The sequence below is a fragment of the Alosa alosa genome, chromosome 17 (assembly GCF_017589495.1).
Source record: "Alosa alosa isolate M-15738 ecotype Scorff River chromosome 17, AALO_Geno_1.1, whole genome shotgun sequence".
NCBI classification, from domain to species: Eukaryota; Metazoa; Chordata; class Actinopteri; order Clupeiformes; family Clupeidae; genus Alosa; species Alosa alosa.
In genome coordinates, this window is record NC_063205.1 from 7,305,365 (window position 1) to 7,325,838 (window position 20,474).

The 20,474-nt window shown below is 39.2% G+C and overlaps 2 protein-coding genes across 2 annotated transcripts; one reads left to right on the forward strand and one right to left on the reverse strand.

Annotated features, from left to right (window-relative positions):
• Positions 1-842: 842 nt before the first annotated feature.
• On the reverse strand, positions 843-3,056 carry LOC125311046. Its single transcript, XM_048268856.1, has one exon. The coding sequence runs from the start codon at positions 3,054-3,056 to the stop codon at positions 930-932; it is 2,127 nt and encodes a 708-aa protein (XP_048124813.1). The 3' UTR covers positions 843-929.
• A 10,242-nt stretch (positions 3,057-13,298) lies between these two features.
• Positions 13,299-14,314, forward strand: LOC125310987. The gene is made up of 2 exons (XM_048268786.1): positions 13,299-13,665; positions 13,800-14,314. The coding sequence occupies exons 1-2, from the start codon at positions 13,299-13,301 to the stop codon at positions 14,312-14,314; spliced, it is 882 nt and encodes a 293-aa protein (XP_048124743.1).
• Positions 14,315-20,474: the final 6,160 nt, after the last annotated feature.

Genomic DNA, 20,474 nt, shown 5'->3' on the forward strand with positions numbered 1-20,474 from the left:
TAATAACTTCTGCACTCATATCATTTTGTTGCTTTATTTTGTAATAGCCATCTTCACTCTAATAGCCTAAAGTTATGAGGCTATAGAAGGCCTAATGTAATGATCATAGACTGTATAAAATAGGTTATGATGCCAGCAGGGAAAGATACTGTTGAATGCAAGTTGTCAGCACATTGGGTAAAACACAAAAAATGCAGTCAATCTTCCTTTTTGAGAAACATTTATTATTAATATTGGATCATTATTAAATGACATAGTCAAGTGGTAGCCTGGGTTTTCCCATGCTGCCTTTGCGCGCGCGATTTAATTCACGCTGCTAGGCAGCCTGGATACCATGGAGCAAATTTTCACCTCAGTTACAGTAGGGGACCAATCACAGAACGGAGGGAGGGCAGTAAGACGATGACGACACACCGTAGCCGTTATGAGCCACGTACAAACGCATTTGATAGACATTCGTTGCGCCCAATAAACGGCTCTGGGCATTCGTAAAATTACGTTTCAAATACGATAAAATGAATGCCTAGTTCCCAGACCCCGTCTCATTTGAGATGAGGGTATGACGTTAGCCAGGCTAGTAAAGTGGCAGAGGCAGAGCAAGTATTATCTGATATTCTTAACCCTTAAAGGTGTAGGTTTTTGAACATTCTAAGTTCCGCAACAATTGAAGGTTCTAAAATTCTATGTTGAATTCAATGAACCCAGATATTCTTTAGAATGTTAATTTCCCAACATTCCCGTCACACCGGTGTGACGGTACTCCTTTAAGGGTTAATGTATGTAAATGAGTATGTTGGTATATTTCAAATAAAATCTATCAAAACATCATGTCTAACAAAATATTAGAAAGCAATGGCAAAGCAAGCGGTCAAATTAAAGTCATGGCTTCTTAGACCAGTGTGGGTAATGACAATTCAGTTTTCACCAATTCAGGCAAATTGCTCTTCTTTTTCTTTGTCTTTGAAGGCACTTTGAACAATTTCCTTCACTTTGTTTGTTTCCTCCTCGCGTGGTGGAGTCATTACTGAGAGTAGATCTCCCTCAATTTGCTTCAGTCTGGCTTGCGTCTTCATCTCAAATTTCCGCTTGTTTTCAAGGACAAGTCGTCTTATTCCATCTTGTGCCTCTTCACAAGCGGTCTGGAGACCAAGTCGCTCTGTTTTAAATTGTGGGTTGTTGGGATCAAGGGCCATCAGTCTGCCCAGGCTACTGACACGGTCCATCAGGTATTTGGCAGAGACTTCGGCATAAGTCCCCGAGATCATGTTCACCAGACTGGCAATGTTGGAGGCTTGGAAAGCCTGGTTGTAAATCATATCTTTCATGAACATCCTCGAGGAGTACATTAGAGATGAGTTTGAGGCCTTTGTGGCTGTTTTCAGGAAATTATTCAGACAGGTGCTCAAGCAGGTCTTGACAATGTTGGACACCATCTGAAAGAATCGCACCATTTTCTCCCATTGCTCCTTCACCCTCCCCATGGCTTCTAGACCTTTCATTAGCATCTTGATGGTGGTGTTGAAATCGATCTCCTTGACCTCGCAGTTTCTCATCGTCACCAGAATCTCAGTCAGCTCCCGTTTGTTCTTCTCCATGTTGTCGACACTCTTCTGATACATCTCCCTCACCATGTCCAGTTGGGCGCGGCTTTGCTCGATGCGCAGTCGGGCGTTGTCGGTCGCAATCTGACTTGCGCTGTTTGTTTCTGGCCCACTGGCTTGGCTTTTGCTCAGCTGAGGTGGTTTAACAGTGAAGGCAGCTGTGTTGGTGTGGCATTTGCCCTTTGAGTCAAATGATTGGGCCAGGCCGTTTATTTCCTCAATAAGGGAAATGAGCTTGTTTGCAGCCTGGTCTGATGTAGGTTTTAGTTCAGGCCTTGCTTGCTTCCCTACTACGTATTGACCAAGCTTTACACACAGGATAATGCCTTTCTCACAGATTTGCAGAGCAAGCGCTTTTGGCTCACATTCATTCTCAGATTTGATGGATGATAATATCCTCTCGAAACTGCTTTTCTGAAAATTTGAATTAGCTGTTTGACGTTTCTGATCGTAAAGTGCTGTCTCGTTGATCTGCCTGTTTTCATCAACAAACATTTTCAAAGATTCACAGTGGGTCAAAATTTCAGACGATTTGGAGAAAATGTTGTTTGCAGCAAATGGATCAGTTGCCTGCCTCTGTGGTTGAACCCCCTGGGGCTGTAAGGTGTTTAGGATTTCAGTAGTAGATGAGAGTTGGTTGGCAGTGATAGACAATAAATTGCCTCCAGTGTATGTGTTAACTACACCCTGCAGAGCAGCAGTAACACTTGATGAGAGCCCTTCAACCAGGTTCATTCCAATAATTTCCCACCCAGTTGGTAGAGAGTCCATCGACTCATTGAAGCTCCTTTGTGCATCGCTGAGCTGCTTATCCATTTCCTTAATAGCTTTTTCGGCACGCGTGTTGGCTTCGTCTGATGCCTGCTTGCGTAGTTTTGCCTCCTCTATCTTGCGCTTGACATTTTCAAGTTCCTCACCGTAGCTCTGTTTGGCATTAGTGCACGCTTCAAGGAGCTCCTGGATCAACTCAATGACTTTCATGAATTTCTTTTCCGTCCGCTCAGCTAATTGCAGGCAGTCCTGTGCCATGTGGTCGATGTTCTCAAGCTGGTCAGGGAGAAGGGTCTGGATAAGCTCATCATTGTCCTGAAGGAGGATCGTCACGGACACCTTGATGTACTCTGCCACATTCCCAGTGTAGAGGCGGATTTGATCCATGTTCTTGTGGGCCTCATTGAAAGCTGCCCAGCCAGCATTGCAGACTTGCATCAGGCAGGCACGGAAGGATTCTGGGTATCTGATGTGCTTGAAGCCGTCTTTGGGTGGATTTTTGTTGATGGAGAAATCGACATTTGATGATATGAAAACTAACTCTCCCATTATTGCGATGGACAGGGGTCCAGGGGTCAGGTACTCTTCCCAGTTGGTATAAGGCTGCATGAGCAACTTTGTGTCATCTCGACCATCTGATGCTTTGGAAAGGCGCTGGGTAGCCTTTGTAATTGCTGATGCCATAGTTTATCCTGGGGAAACAATACAATTTTATGATATTATACAGACATTCACATTCATGCTATATCAGAATGTTTTACCTGTAGAGAAATGCTTGTTTTGCAGTTGTCAAAAATGCAATGACTACTGAAGTGAAAAAAAAAAACTACTATTACTGTGTAGTGTGTAACGGTCAAATAAAAACAGTGAAACAGAGTCAGTCACATGAGTGGGTCAGTATAATCATAGTAATGTTTTTGGTTAAGTAATTTCTTCAAAAACCTTATTATTGTTGACTGTTTTTCATTTGCTGACTCATAAAGATTCATAAAACCTTAAAAACCTACTTTACATTGTAAAACACAATAACATCTGACTTGTTATGTTGTTATTGTGTTTTATTGTGTCAGTAACATCTGACAGGTTATGTTTTGACGAAAACAAAAAACACATTTTCAGAAATGGAGACATCGATCTTAATAATGCCTTGTGGTGAACTTTTTATTTTCCACCATATGCAAATCAGGCCCTATATTTTGCATCATATATCCGATGGTATCTAAATAAAATGTGAAAAGTCTACCCTTATGTTTTGGATTAGAATGACACTGTGAATCATCATAAAATGTTTAGGTGACTAGCTAATTGTGAGTTCAGTGATGAAGTTTCAAAAATGTCAAAGTTTAAAGTTAAAGTTACACATACAGTAATGTAACTTTTCATTTATGATCACATTCTGGAGCCGGAATTGCCTATATTAGTGTCCAGGAGGAGGCATTGTTTGATAGGTCTTCTCCTGCAGCCCTCCGTCTTGAAGAAAGATTCTAGAGCGCTTGGGCTAGATGGGTCATACTAGCCTGGGTGTTCCCATGCTGCCTTGCGCGCGATTTGATTCACGCTGGTAAGGCAGCCTGGAGACCATGGAGCAAATTTTCGCCTGAGATAGGGGACCAATCACAGAACAAGGGGGAAAGTAAGACGATGATGAGCTATGCACAGACGCATTTGATAGACATCCGTGGCACCCAATAAACGGATCTGGGCATTTTTTTCAAATACGAGAAAATTAACGTTTGGTTCCCAGACCACGTCTCATTGAGAAGTGGTGGCGCTAGCCAGGCTAGGGTCATACCACTCTAGATGGGTCAGCAGTCATCAAATCAAGTTAAAGATCTTTCCCCCCTTCATCAAAGTAAAATTGTAAAGGGCCAACAGAGTAGATGTTGAATGAGACTGCAATGAAGTTAAAGGAGCTATGTGGAATACTGTAGGCGTTGAGTTCTCTTGAACATAGGCACATGACACTCTTCCATTGACTTGCACTGTATTTAATACAGCAGCCACACGTGGTACAATGTGGTATTGCAAAAGAGCTGGCTTGGTTCCAGCAGGTTTACATGCTAATTTCAGTGGCTAGAGTTATGTTGATATTATGTTGAAATGGTTGTTTCACATTCTGATGCTATTTCTAGGTCATTTTCATACTTTATACTAAACAACTTCACATTTAAAGCACCTTTAAATTGGCATTGAATATGTCATCTCCAATACACCTGGGTTAGAGGGAGCCAATGATAGTAAACCATTATGGTCAACTCTTCCACAGGCAAACCAGTCCAACGTTGAACTCCTAAGTTGTGGCTGCAAGAAAGGCTGCTGGGGACACTTGTTGCACTTGTCTACTTAGACTATGCAACTGATTGTCAGACAAGTTTTTTTTTTAAGCAGCAGTAAAACAAAGTTTAAGTAACTTTAGATTTTAAGTTTAAGAATTATATGCATAAGGCTGCAAAACCAGAGAAGTTAAACATTCAGAAAATGTCAAATAAATAAGTAAATATATTGCATTGCATATTTTCCTTTTATTTTTGTTTGCATTAAAATAGAAATCAATAAACTAAACAAAGTGTTGATGTTCATTAATTGTTCACATTATTTTAGGGATAGGTTATTATAAATACCTCTGTAAATCACACTCCAAATGCAAAAAAAAAGCCTTATAAAGTGCACAGCTACGGAATCCAGCAGGTATCACTTTTACTAAATCTAGTAAAGTCCCATCAGAGCAGGGGCGTCCCTCTCTGTCTTCAAATAACTCTTGAAGACAACTCTTCCAAGAACACCTCCTAGCACTTCTGACAATCTCACACACCTGATACGCACTTACTGTACCACGCTCTCCCCTCCTCTACCTCCTTCCTCTCCACTTCCTCTCTCCTCTACCTCCTCTTCAACCACTTTTCCTCATAACCATACTTGACAAGGCACTCCTATCCTCTTGTACTAGTACTGACAGATTCAGTGGTAATATACAGCAATTCCTCTGTATAGTTTAAAGGCTTCTATTGCTGTAGCTTTAGCTTAAATGTTAAAATGCTTAAATGTTAAAAATGAAATGTCATTCTATTGCTGTAAGTCACTTTGGGTAAACATGCCTGCCAAATGAATAAATGTAATGTAAATGTAAATAATGCCCTCATTTTACTAGATTGTGCACTCATTTAAGTAAATGGTGTATTCATTTCACTATCAATTCACACAATTTTGTAAAACGAGCACACATTTTCTTGATATACAATGATAAAACTCTCAATGACACACCTCTCGACCTCCTACAGCTCTACTGTATGTCAGTGTGGAGGAGATTGTGAAGGAGACAATGAAGAATATGAAGTTTGTTCAACAACAACAAAACAATCAAACAAATGTGTTTCTATATATTTTTGAAGTAAATGTTTGTGTTTGATGCTTTTTTTTGGAAAATAAGTTGCCAGGGTGATACTAAATAGGTAATCGCTGCATTATCAGGTCTACGGTCGGGGATTATATCTATACACACAATAGCCTATTCACTTTAAATTTTATGATGATGTTATATGGTGCATGTAGGTCTGTAGGCCTAGTTAGCTAGCACTTTCAATCGCAGGAAGCATAAATTACAAGAAGGGTTTCTTTTGCAAAAGCTCATATAAGAATTTTATAAAATGTATTAACAAAAAATATTTTACAGGTCTTAGTTTTCTGTAACCTTAATATTAGGTAGATCTGAGGAAGTGCAGAAACTATTTTCCTGGATTTTGTCTGATTTGACACCGAATTACCCAAAATGTCAAACAATTTAGATGGCTGAGATCAAGAACATTTCACTTGAGTGTAAGTACATGCACACAGTTTAGTCTAATGTTCTAAAGGAAATACAGTATATCAAACATACATTGGTTTGGACATTTTGCATATAAGCATAAAACTTGTAAAGTTTGGTGCCCTGAACATTTTCATGTCATCGCAAAAAACTCCTTGTGTCTGCGAATGGGGCCATTTTACTTTCCACCATAACGGAATAATGTATTTTATATCTCTTGAACCAAAGATTACACAGAAAAGTTCATGTTAATTCACACAATTTGATTGTCAAGGATTACAATGATACAGTAGACCTAGTGTCAGAATTTCTTGTTTCGCCTTGCATACACTGCTGAGCTGCGACTCGTGGAAGCACTAACTCCCACCCCCTCCCACAACCACTGGAACATGGTTTGTTATATTTTTTATTTTTTTTATTTCTATTTTTTTAAGTATGTTTTTTGGGCTTTTTATGCCTTTAATGATAGGACAGTGGAGAGTGACAGGAAGCGTTGTTTGATGTTTACAAGCCCTATGTCGTCAGACTGGGCTTTTTCACAGTGTATTAAGGGACAGACAGCTAGCGGATCAATCAGAGATGCCGATTTGAGACAAAAATGAAATCGTGCTGAAACCATGCAAAAACTCATAGTGCACCTTTAAGAATAAAATAAGGTGTGATTGCTTTTTTGGTAATGTTTATAGAGCTAAAATGGTATGTGTATGGAAATACTGTAGCTCAGTGTATTGTGTATAAAGTGTCAATGGTGTAGCATGTTTCATTCATACATAAATACACTTACTTGGTTACATTGTACCAATGCATTTTCATTGTTGTCCCTGAGGCAAAACAGTGATTTTGACTCTATCTATTATATATGGTACAACATTGGCACTTTGTACACTAAATGCCCACTGAGCTACTTTCACATAGATTTTTAAATGTCTAGCTACCCACATACTATTTCACCCTTTGAAAATGACCGAAAAACACAATCTCCTCTTGTTTTAACCTTAAAATCTTCAAGTCCATTATATGCGGAGAGCTCAAGTATTGGTACAACATTACAGTAATTAAATATAGTATGGAAAGAAAAAATAATGATTGATACCAAATGCATACAAAAACAAGTTTATACTACTGTTAATGTCACTCTTTTTGCATTTTTTTTTTTTTTTTTTTTTTAAATTTAGGGCCTTGTAGAAAATTATTCTTTTTTTTAATTTTTTTTTTTTAAACAATATTTTTTATTCAAGAAAGGTAATACTGTACAGGATGCATATAAATAGAAAATCTTGAATTGGTTTAACACTTTGTCAATCAAATCCCACCCACCCACTCACAACAACCACCTACTGCCATTAAAATAATTGGAATTAAGGATAATAATAATAATAATAATAATAATAATAATAATGAAAATAAGTACATAATAATAATAATAATAATAATAATAATAATAATAATAATAATAATAATACCAACAATAACTTAAAAAATAAATAAAAAAAAGGGGCCATTCCACACTCTTACATTTTACATGCCTTTAGCTACACATGGTTGAAAAACACATCAGGGCCCTATTGTCTTACGGGAGAATATTGAGCTTATCAAAATACAAAATCAACGGGTCCCATATTTTGTGAAATTTACTAATTGATCCTCTGGTGAAGTACTTAATTTTTTCTAATTTCAAGAAAAACATTAGGTCACTGAGCCAGACAGACCCTTTAGGTGGATCAGGAGATTTCCACTGTAAAGCTATTCTTCTACGGGCTAACAAAGAGGCAAAAGCAAAAGCATTCTTCTTATCAGTGGGCAACAAGATCTCATTAATCAAGACTCCAAAGATGGCCATGTCTGAAGAGGGTTTCATTTTGGTATCAAAAGCATCGTTCAAAATGTTGCAAACATATGACCAAAAATCTCTTAGTTTAGAACAGGTCCAAAACAGATGTGACATATCTGCTGGTGTAGAATTGCAGCGCTCACACCTATCTTGAATGTCAGAATAAATTCTGGATAGTTTGGATTTTGTGTAGTAAATTCTGTGAAAAACCTTGAACTGTATCAAGCTAAGGCGGGCACAGGATGAAGTGCCATTAACTCTAGCCTGAGCGCAGTCCCAGATTGCATCAGAGATTTCCCTTCCTAGTTCTTCAGCCCATTCGGTTTTAAGCCGCTCTAGTGACATTTCCTGGAGAGAAGTTATTATATTTGAAATGTTTGAGATCAGTCTCTTGTGCTGAACCAGAGTCCGCAAAATTTTCTCAAGTCCTGAGTGTTGGTAAAGCAGGAAATGATGAACTCTGGCTTTGAATAAAATGACGGACCTGAAAGTATCTAAATAAGTCTGACCGCTGTAAATTAAATTTCTCAGAAAGATCAGTAAAAGTGGCAAAGACACCGTCTATATAAAAGTTGTAGCATATAGTTAGACCATTCCTACGCCACAGTGTGAAGGTATGGTCCATTCTGGATGCAGGAAATAGATGGTTGTCACAAATTGGGCTATACACAGAGAATTCTTTCAGCTTAAATTTTTTTCTGAATTGTGCCAATATTTTAAGAGTGGAAATTACCACAGGGCTTGATGAGAATTTGGATGGTGAGAATGGTAATTTTGCTGTAATTAAAACAGGGAGTGAAGTAGAAAAGCAAGAGTTTGCCTCAATTTTGCACCAATCCAGGTCTGGGGCCTGATACCAGGATGATACTTTTTGTATATTGGACGGCCAGTAATATTTTTCCATATTGGGAAGTGCTAGGCCACCCTGGTCTCTGGGTCTTTCCAAAAGTTCTCTACGGATTCTAGGATTTTTGCCAGCCCACAAAAATGAGGAGATTAATTTATTCAAAGACTGGAAGAAAGATTTAGACAAAAAGACTGGGAGATATTGAAATAGATACAAAAACCTAGGTAAGACATTCATCTTTATACAATTAACTCTACCTACAAGAGATAAATAAAGGACAGAGCATCGCTTTAAATCTGATTCCAAAAGAGAGGTTTGAAATTCTTTTCATAAAGATCAGAGAACACACGGGTGATCTGTATCCCTAAGTATTTAAAGCCAGTCCTTGACATACGGAAAGGGAGTATATTGTCTGATATATGAAGGGCTAGATTATTGACAGGAAAGCATTCACTTTTGGAGAGATTTAATTTGTAACCTGAGAACAGCCCAAAGTCATTTAAGATATTAATAATATTAGGAACGCATGACACTGGGTCTGAAATATAAAGAAGCAGGTCATCTGCATATAAAGAAACTCTGTGCTCAGTTTCCAACCTATGAATTCCAAGGATGTCGGGGGCTGTTCTGAACTTAATTGACAGCGGCTCAATAGCTAGTGCAAATAACAAAGGGCTGAGGGGACAACCCTGACGTGTACCCCTTGACAGAGAGAACAGATGGGAAGATAATTTATTTGTAAGTACTGATGCTTTAGGAGCAGTATATAATAAGTGGATCCAAGAAATGAAATTTGAGCCAAAACCAAATTTCCCCAAGACAGCAAATAAATAACACCACTCAACTCTGTCAAATGCTTTTTCAGCATCCAGGGAGACAACAACCTCTGGTGTCTCCCCCGATGCCGGTGAGTGTATAACATTTAGAAGTTTGCGTATATTTGTGAAGGAGTGACGGCCTCTCATGAATCCAGATTGTTCCATTGAGATGATTTGGGATACTACACTATCCAATCTTGAGGAGAGAAGTTTAGCTAGAACCTTGACATCTGAATTTAGCAAGGATATAGGTCGGTAGGACCCACAATCAAGTGGGTCCTTGCCTGGCTTTAAAAGAAGTGAGATGGATGCCTCAGTCAAAGTCTGTGGTAAATGATTCTGATTAAAAGAGTGATTAAACATTTCAAGTAGCAGGGTAGCCGTCAAGTCCCGGTGATTTACCACTTTGCATTTTCTGAATGGCATCAACAATCACCTGCAGTTGTATGGGCTTATCAAGATTGTCTTTAGCAGCTGCATCTATGTTTGGTATGTCTATACTATCCAAGAAAGTGGTCACGTTTGAGTTATCTTGTGAGGATGTAGGTCTATAGTTCTGAGTAGAATTCTTTAAAAGTATTATTCATTTCTACTGGATCTATGGTCAATGATTGTGAAGTATTGCGAATCTGTGGGATTAAACGAGAAGCGGATCTACATTTCAACTGATAGGCCAGAAGACGGCCTGCTTTCTCCCCATGTTCGTAATAATGACCTTTTGACCACAGATGTCTCTCAGTCCTTTCTGTTGATAATAAATCATATTCGGTTTTCAGTGCAATCCTCTCTTTATATAACTCTGGAGTAGGGGTGTAGGAGTATTGCCGGTCTATGCTTCTAATTGACGAAATGAGTTCTTCTTCCTTCTGCTTTCTCTCTTTATTGCGTGAAATAGTGTATGATATAATCTCTCCTCTTACAACTACTTTAAGTGTCTCCCATAAAGTGGATGGAGATATAGAGTCTGACTTGTTAAATAGCATAAAGTCATCTATTGCCTTAGATATGAGATTGCAAAAGTGACTATCTGTTAGTAGGGCTGTGTTCAATCTCCATGTGCTACGCTGTGTCAGGTTTTGAGCAAACAAAAGATCAAGAGACACTGGAGCATGATCTGACTTAACAATAGCACTATATTCCACCTTCTTTACAGCAGGAAGAAGTGTTTTGTCAATTAGGAAAAAGTCTATCCTACTATATGTATGGTGAACGTTTGAAAAATAGGAGAATTCCTTTTTATGTGGATAGAGGAACCTCCACGGATCAACACTACCAGTCTGCTCTGCAAATTCACTAAGAGCTATAGACATCTTAGAGCGCACTAAAGTCTTTGGGTTGGAGTGATCTATGGCTGGGTCCATGACGGTGTTAAAATCACCTGCAAGAATTAGTTTATGTGAATTCAAATTCGGGATAAGAGAGATAAGTTTATTTATGAAGCTGACATCATCCCAATTTGGGGCGTATATGCTTGCTAGTACTACTGGAGTGTTAAAGAGTGACCCTGATACTATTATAAATCGTCCTTGGGGGTCTGAGATTGTCTGAGATGGAGTAAATAATACTTTTTTATGAATTAAGATTGCCGCCCCCCGTGCTCTAGTGTTGAAGTTAGAATGAAAACTCTGCCCAACCCAGTTCTTCTTAAGCCTGACTTGGTCTACTATTTTCAAATGTGTTTCCTGTAAAAATATTATTTCTGCATTTAATTTCTTTAAGTGGGAAAATATTTTTGATCTCTTATTTGGCCCATTCATTCCTTTTACATTCCAAGTAATAAAATGAGTTGATGTTGCACCTACTTCAGCCCTGACATTAGTTGTATCATATGACATGTTCTGTTAAAAAGAAAAAGAAAAGAAGAAAGTGCACCCCATAATATTTGCCAAAAACCTCCAAAAACATAAACATCACATAAAACAAAATGAGATACCATTGGGCAGTATACAATCCCCATCCAGTACTAAATATACCATCAATTGCTTTGATGGGCCCCCTCCTAACCCTCAACACTCCTATGTCTGCCGCTAGAACAAGGGCAGACTGCAGGCTCCCTCCAAACTCTTGAACCTTCCGGTACATCCTATCCTACCGTAAACAGTGAAGAGCCTTGACCAACAGAGTAGCATAATACAAAGCTCTCAGATTATAACCTTAACCACGAAGTACATATATATATATATATATATATATATATATATATATATATATATATATAAATAACCAAAATCCTTCACCAGTCACGTGCACCACTATACACACACACACATGTATAGAGCTACACATATAGCCTATTATTCTTGAGATTCTTGAATGAGTGTTGAAATATCTTCTTTCAAACTAGCGCGTTGTTTGGACAGTTCTTCCACCAGTTGTGTCATGGTTATTCCATCGTCGTTGGAAGAGCGGTCACTAGCCGGAGAAGCCATTGCTGTTAGCTTATTAGCAATTGTGTTTCGTGTGGTCACCAAAGCTGTCTGTTTTTGCCTGGTAGAAGCCATTAGTTGCGTGTGGCCATATAACGCAATATAATTCTTATATAACTTCAGTCCTGAGATCCTAAAATTAAATTCGATAAAGTAACATGCAAGTTAGGTCGGAGCTCCTCACATGTGCTGCCTACTCCAACATGACCGAAACCGGAAGTCCCGTAGAAAATTATTGAGTATAGCGTACGCACTTTTAATGGTTCAGCCATACTGTCTTCAACCCTACACAGTTTAGGCAGTCTATTAATAACACTTTCCATGATATTAATGCCCAAACATTGCTTCTCAGATAATGTGATTTTCAAGCTGTAAAACTGAAATAATTCCAAGGGCTGAAAATAACATAACATGATGGTGTAGGCCTACCAGCAGGCTTGTCTGATTTGACACGGAATGACCCATTTAAGAAATATATAGTAATCTACATGTTATTTACATCAGCAATGGACATTTATTCTATTATTCTATTGTTTATCTTTTTTTTTGTCTGACTGAAAAAAAAAAATGTATCCACAATTAACCATTTTAAAGTTTAAAACTTTGCCTACCAAAAGTCCTCTTGAGGATTTTCTGTAGATTCACCTTGAAGTGCTGTGGATGCTCAGTTCTGGTTAGAGGCAGTCACTTGGAAAAAGCATGTGCTTTTATGCAGACTTGAGCTGAGCTACATCAGCAAAGCAGGTGTGACACTGCTACTTTAAAAGCTGGCCTCTTTAGAGCCCTGTCCTCATCAACAGCAGCTGTAGAACATGGCAGAACATTGGTAAATACATTGTTTGTAACTTTGAGCTACTAGTAATGTTACTTCTGTAGACAGAATCATTTTTAAAATCTATCTGAGTATTTGGAAATTTAGAGTAATTATAATCTTAAAAGACTATTCATACAGTAACAATTTGTTGTTGAAATAGTAAATGTAATAGTAACAACACACAGTATGACATCTACGGTAACAATGCAAACAAAATGCTCAAATCTATAATGTGTTTCCTCTTCTCTTCCTTTACTCAAGGCAAATGTCACAGTTGGTTGAGGACTTCAAGAGCACAGTGCTTCCGTCCCTCAAAAATGGAATTGCTGCATTTAATGGTCTAATATCCACTCTCTTGACCACAAATACAGATATAGTCACTAAGGAAATGGATTCATTTAGGACTCTTCGCAGCAGCATGGAGGAGGTAAAGGAGTACATGTCACAGTCAGAGGAAGCGGCAAGTACTAGGCTGAGACAGGTAGATGAGCTCACTGAAAATTTGACTGCCAGAAAGGGAGATCTTGAGAGGAGGCAAAGTGAGAAGAATCAGAGGCTTAGAGACTTAGAGTATCATTTGGAGATAAATAGATACATGTTAAAGCAACATTACGACTCCTTAAGGAAAGCCACAGACAACAAGTGGAGAGCACAGTGGCAACTTCAAAATCTACAAAACAAAATGAAGGAGGCAGAGAATAAACGAAATATTGGGATTGGGCTCGCATTCATTCCCGTTGTTGGGTGGATCGCTGGTGAGTTGATCAATTTCAAAGAAATGTCAAGAGTACTGTAACAATGTCTCACACATTGATAATGTCTAGTTCAATAGACATCAAGTTAAGTGTTTAGATACTTTGTATTGTACTTTGTGCTTTCTTTTACACAGGAGGGATAATGATTGGTGTTAGTCAGGGAGATTTAGAACAGGCTTCCAGGGCAGCAGATGAAGCAAACCGAGGTGTGAACCTATTTCAACATCAGATCAACACCAGCTCCCAGAAGCACTCCGAGTACGAGAAGCAGATCAGCCAGGTGAGGGTGGAGATGAGTCAGGTGAGCGCTGATGTGGAGAGAATATGGCAGGACCTGAAGACAGTGAAGAACCAGCGCACAACCATAGCCAATTTCCAAAGCAAGATAAAGAATGCAGTCAACCTCCTGGGTCAACTGGCCGGCACGGCATCGGTGGCGGAGGTCCAGACAAGAGTCTTTGTGCTTCTGGGTCCTGTTATCAGCGTACTGGAGAATGTGATTGAGCTGGCTGGTTACATTACTCAGCAGTCTCTTCTCTGTGAGGACTTCTCTGTGAGGGCTCTTATTGTTACTCTGCAGCAGAATCATGACAAGCTTAGGGCCATTGAGGCTGATAAAGATGCAGACCAAGACAATGATTTTTATTGAGTGTTTAATCAAATAATCTGTTATCTTCTCAATTTTTTAGAACCCTGTCACTCAATGTATGTGGGAATTGTCGTGCTAAAATATCTATAACCTGAGCTAGGCTTAACTGTGACTGTTGCCTTATCCACCCATAATTAGCTAAATCCCCATGCGGCACACATGTGGTCTTTGCTCATGGGTTAGAATTTTATCATACAGAATGCATATCATTATTGTCATTTATGATTTTGTTATTTTGTACCTTTTTTAAAAAGCCTGTTATAGGCCTTGTTGAAAAACTCTTTTCTTCTCACACAAACATGTATGTGCAATTCTCTCTCAATAAATGCATATATGTCTCATCTCTATTAATTTCTCTGAAGGCTAAAAAGTATGAAAATATACACACATGGTTTAATAACTACATCAGTTCACAGTATGTAGTAAAAATGAGTACACTCCCTTCAACAGTAAGATACATTTCTATTTTCAAATAAAGTAGGCCAACACAATTATTTGATAGACAATATTTAAATAAATATTAGTTAAGCTATATAATTATATTACACTACTTTATATTATATTATATTATATTATATTATATTATATTATATTATATTATATTATATTATATTATATTATATCATATTATATTATAGTCCAACTTAAGTGTTAAGAAACATAATTACTGTGAAAGAATAGGAAAAGGAAGCTCATCTTTGAAGTCATGTAATATGCTTCCCTACAGCACTATGTTCACCATTGTGTTTCCTACAGTTGTGGGCTTTGGGGAATATTCTGGGTTTTGCATATTGGAAAATTGCATGTAACACTTTTGCTTTCAATATTTTGCCATATGCCTACTACATTTGTGAATTTATCAATGAAGCTACAACTTCCCTACACCTTGAAAACCCACATATCCCCAGAGAAGTTTTCTATCATCAGTCTAGAAGCAGTGGTAAATATTTTGAGAAATTATGATTAATCTGACTCCATAAAATTAAGAACTTGACCTCCAATAATTACCAAGTAGTAGTAGAGTAGTGGCATGGCATATGAGGCAGATATATAAATGGTGGTAAAATTATAATGTATTAACCAGTAAACCATAAACTTAATTGTAAAGCAATATCATTCAATTTAATGCAGATAGGTACTGTGCAGTATATGCACAAGTTAAATGCCAGTTGAACAAAGTAAACTTAACCAAATAATAAACATAACAAATTATACAGTTTTTTTTAATGCTTATACACAACTGTGATTCTAGCACAATTTCTAAAACTATTAATACTTACAGCAAAACCACACACTCAGTTCGCAAAACTAAAAGCACAAAAACTGCTTTGCACTCAGTTTGCAACTTTGCACAACTGTAGGCACAATGGCTATTATTTACACTATTTTGCCAACTCTTTGGCACACTTTCTCATGTGAAAACTGTTTTAGATAATTAGTTCACTTTGCAATCAGCATAAACACTATAAATAAGCCACTTGTAATGTACAATGGGTACAATGGAGGGAGCAGGATGAGTGAGAAGAGAAAGAAATAGCCCTTTTACAGACAAAAAAACAGTCTACATGTGGGGATATTGTCATGTCAGGCCTGGATACGTCATTCCAGAATATATTTTTCCCGGTGCCTTGGACTAGGACATTGCATGTGATGTAGACAGAATTTTGAGAGAGATGACCCGATGTAGACTGATTTGTTTTGTCTCAGTGAAATTGCTATTTTGTGTTTTGACTTGGAAAAACACACTTGTGTTTGTTTTGATGTGCGTAACTAAATACCAATACTTGAAGTTTGGATCCCTGTATGTTTACAGAACTGTGACAAAAGTATGACCTCAAACTGACATAGTCTACCTTGTGCACAGAGAAAGCAAAAGCCAGATGTGTTTTTTATTCAGACTATCAGTGTGTAGTTGGCACATTGTGTGCTTACTATTGTGATGGCTTGTGTTTACTGTAGTTATAGTTGTGTTTAAGCATTCAGAAAAAACTGTAAATCCAGAACAGAACAAAGACATTCCTCAAGTTACATAGAAATGAACATGGAGACACCTGAATCACCAGGGCATCTCTGTTATCTGTGATCAGGGGGTGTGAGTGCATCTAATCAGAGAGGGTATCAAATATCCCAGGTTACAGAATTTGTATTTCTTGCATGGAGACCTTAATATGATACCAGACATGTATGGATTATCATTTCTCATTTGACAAATACAGTTAGCGTCCAGGTATTTTCCTGTGGTCTAGGACAGTGATTCTCAAATGGGGGTTCGTGAAGGCACTCCAGGGGGTACGTGAGAATTTAAAATATACATATATTTAAAAAGTAGAATCCATGCAAAAATTCTTTAAAAACAATTATTTAATAAATATTTCAGGAAAATATAAGTTCATAAAATTAATTTTATATTTCATTATCCTAAAGTCCCCCCCATACCAGGATGGTTCGACCCAACCTGTCACATGCCACCCGCCATCACCTGTCAATCACTTTTGTATGTGTTTATCAGTTCCAAAGTTTCATAAATTAGCCACTGATGGCACAGTGCTCTGTTTTAAGTCATTTTTAACTAAAAATGCTTTGCGCTGGTTAGGGGTACTTGGCTGAAAAAATATTTCACAGGGGGTACATCACTGAAAATGTACCAGTTCAATGTATGCATAAACAGACGTGCTGTGATTACAAAAGCTTTCGTCAATATGAGACCTTTCCACTTGTTTAGGTATGCAAATGCTGGCCTTACAGTCCTATAGTACTAACTCTTTTGTATTACTAACACTCCTTATCAACTATCTCTGCTATTATTTTATTTTCTTGACAGTTCGTCTACTCTGGGTGTCACAAAGCAGTACACTTCTGAGGAGGAGCTAAACAACATTTTGAAGGAAGTCAACAGCATGTTTTTTTGTGCTGAACAACATCTAGTGTGTGTGTGGTCATGGTTTCGCAAATTAAACTTGCATGCAAAGGATGTTGTACTGCCACATACATCACCCCTGATGCTTTGTCTCAGTTAACTTGTTTAGTTTTAGTTGATGTCTAAATGCAAATCCTCTGTATATGCTGTAATTGAATCTGCAATTGCAAAAATGGTGGAAGATAACCATCTGGTGCATAATGATTTACCAGAATTAGCATGAAGCAAATTCAGACGAGAAAATCCTGTTCTGTCCTTTGTGACTGTATACAGAACTTACAGGCCTAGACTTAGATATGGGTTTAATCAGAGAGGGAAATTTGGTAGAGTAGTTGTGTGCACATTCCACCTTTCTTTGGACCAGTTGCAGGACAAAGTATTTTAGCGTAAAACAAAAAAGAGTGAATGTCTGCACACAGGAGTTTAGCTCCCAATTTTTGAGTTAAAACAAGCAACGTTTTGTCTGGGTCTTCTTCAGGCTGATGAGTCAAAACTTTGCTGGTTTTATTTAAAAAATTGGGAGCTAAACTCCGGTGCGTGGACATTCCTTCCTTTTTTGTTTCAGTCAGAGATCCAAAGTCAAAGTCAAAGTCAAAGTCAGCTTTATTGTCAATTTCTTCACATGTTCCAGACATACAAAGAGATCGAAATTACGTTTCTCACTATCCCACGGTGAAGACAAGACATATTTTACCAATTTTAAGTCCACAGACAAACATAACATTCAAGTAAACAAAAAAGTAAGTAAATAAGTAAATAAGAGGGCACATATAATAATGAAAAAAATAAGACCAGCAAAATTTGGTTGAAATTGTGTATAGACAGTCAATAAAATACTAGTGCAAAGTCAGGCCAATAAAAGGCTTGGGTAGTTCTGTTTGACCTAAGTAAGAAAGAAAGTGGCATAGTGGTGCAAGTTATGTAAGAGCAGCAGAAGTGTTGTGTTTTCAGGACAACAACACCAAGTTGTAAAGTGTACAAGTGTGCAAGTGTGCAAGTGTGCAAGTGGAGTAGTGCAGGCGGCCATTGTGGGTCCAATGCCCAGGATGTTATGTAGCTGAGGGTGGAGGGGGAGAGGAGGGAGAGAGTTCAGCATCCTTACAGCTTGGTGTATGAAGCTGTTGGTGAGTCTGGTAGTGCGGGGAGCGCAGGCTTCTGTACCTCTTCCCAGAGGGCAGTAGATCAAACAGATTGTGAGCGGGTGACTTGCATCACTCACAATTTTGGTCGCCTTTGGGTGGTGAGGTGGGTGGTGTAAATGTCCTTCAGGGAGGGGAGTGAAGCACCAATAATCCTTCCAGCTGTGTTCACTATGCGCTGCAGGGCTTTCCTGTTGTATTCAGTGCAGCTTCCCCCACACAGCGATACAGCTGGAGAGGATGCTCTCAATGGTGCCTCGGTAGAATGTGGTCATGATGGCTGGTGGAGCACTTGCTCGCCTGAGTTTCCGCAGGAAAGTGATGCAGTGTTGGTGGTCCAGGAGAGGTCTTCACTGATGTGCACCCCCAGGAATTTGGTGCTGCTCGCTCTCTCCACCACAGCACCGTCCGATGGTCAGTGGCAGGTGTTGGGTGTGACCTCTCCGAAGTCAACAACAATCTCTTTGGTCTTGCTGACGCTCAGCAGGAGGTTGTTGTCCCTGCACCACGTGGTCAGATGGTCGACCTCCAACCTGTATTGAGTCTCGTCGCCCTTGGTGATGAGACCCACCAGAGTTGTGTCGTCAGCAAATTTCACTATGTGATTGTTGCTGTAGGTTGCAGTGCAGTCATCGTCCAGCAGGGTGAAGAGCAGCGGACTGAGCACGCAGCCTTGGGGGCCCCTGTGCTCAGTGTGATGCTGCTTGAGGTATTGTTGCCAACATCGCACTACTTGGGGCCTCTGACAGAGGAAGTCCAGTAGCCAGTTGCAGAGGTAGGTACTGAGTCCCAGTTTGTCAAGTTTGCAGATGAGTTGTTGTGGTATTATGGTGTTGAATGCAGGACTGAAGTCTATAAACAGCAATCTCACAAATGAGTCTCTTTTTTCCAGGTGGGTGAGGGCTGGGTGGAGGGGAGAGCAGATTGCATCCTCTGTAGACCGCTTGGCTCGGTATGCAAACTGGAAGGGGTCCAGGGTGGGGGGGAGAATGGCTTTGATATGTGACATGACAAGCCGCTCCAAGCACTTCATGATGATGGGTGTCAGTGCCACAGGGCGGAAGTCATTGAAGCAGGATGGAGCAGTTTTCTTCGGCACAGGTATGATGGTGGCAGCTTTGAAACATGATGGGACGATGGCTTGCTTCAGGGAAGTGTTAAAGATGTCTGTGAAGACATCCTTAAGCTCCCCTGCGCAGTCCTTCAGCGCACGACCTGGGATGTTGTCTGGACCTGTTGCCTTACTGGTGTTGATAGCAGCAAGTGTCTTCTTCACGCTGTCGGCAGAGAGGCACAGGGGCTGCTCATGTAGAGGGGGATGGGTCTTCTGTGGGCAGGTGCTGTTTTGTGCTTCAAAGCGAGCAAAGAAGCGGTTCAGGTTGTTGAGCAGAGGGATGTTGCTCTCACAGCTCTGTGGCGCGGGCTTGTAGTCCGTGAGGGCCTGAATGCCCTGCCATAGGCTTTGTGCGTTCCTGCTGTCTTTGAAGTGGGTGGTTATCTTGTGAGTGTATTCCTTTTTTGCTTCCTTGATGCCACGGGACAGGTTGGCTCTCCACATATTAGTTTTATGAAAGCCTAGTCATAGTCTATTAAAGCATGTGTCAAATAAACTTCATAATAGCTTCATAAAACATTTTCCAACCATTTTTGTACTTAGCTAAAGCTGTTTTAACCAGTCAGTTAGGAGATTTACAAGGCCCTTTAGCACACAAACACACACACACACACATGCTCGTTGTCACTCACTCTCACTTCAGCACATAACACATATATTTATATTTATCATCATTTGCTAATGAAGGAATAAAGTAATTTTGGATCGTGAATGTTTACAAGCATCCATTCCTGCTGAAATTGCCACCCAGAGTATCATAGTTTAGAAACGTGCAGTGTTTATATGGAGTTGAAAATGGTCATCTGAATGCCAAAAGCATCCTTCAGTGCCCTGATCAAAGCATACACTGATGTACAGTGGAATGTAGAGAAAAACAGCTAGACAAGATAACACAAGGCATCACAATATATTGGATAATTCACTAATACACAAAATAATGATGCCCCAATGTCCTAATTTAAGGCAATACAATTAAGTTCTAATGTTGTC

Coding starts and splice junctions, on each gene's coding strand:
- LOC125310987 (XM_048268786.1), top strand. CDS start 13,299: ATGGATTCATTTAGGACTCTTCGCAGCAGCATGGAGGAGGTAAAGGAG. Junction 13,666..13,799: donor CGTTGTTGGGTGGATCGCTG/GTGAGTTGATCA, acceptor TCTTTTACACAG/GAGGGATAATGATTGGTGTT.
- LOC125311046 (XM_048268856.1), bottom strand. CDS start 3,056: ATGGCATCAGCAATTACAAAGGCTACCCAGCGCCTTTCCAAAGCATCA.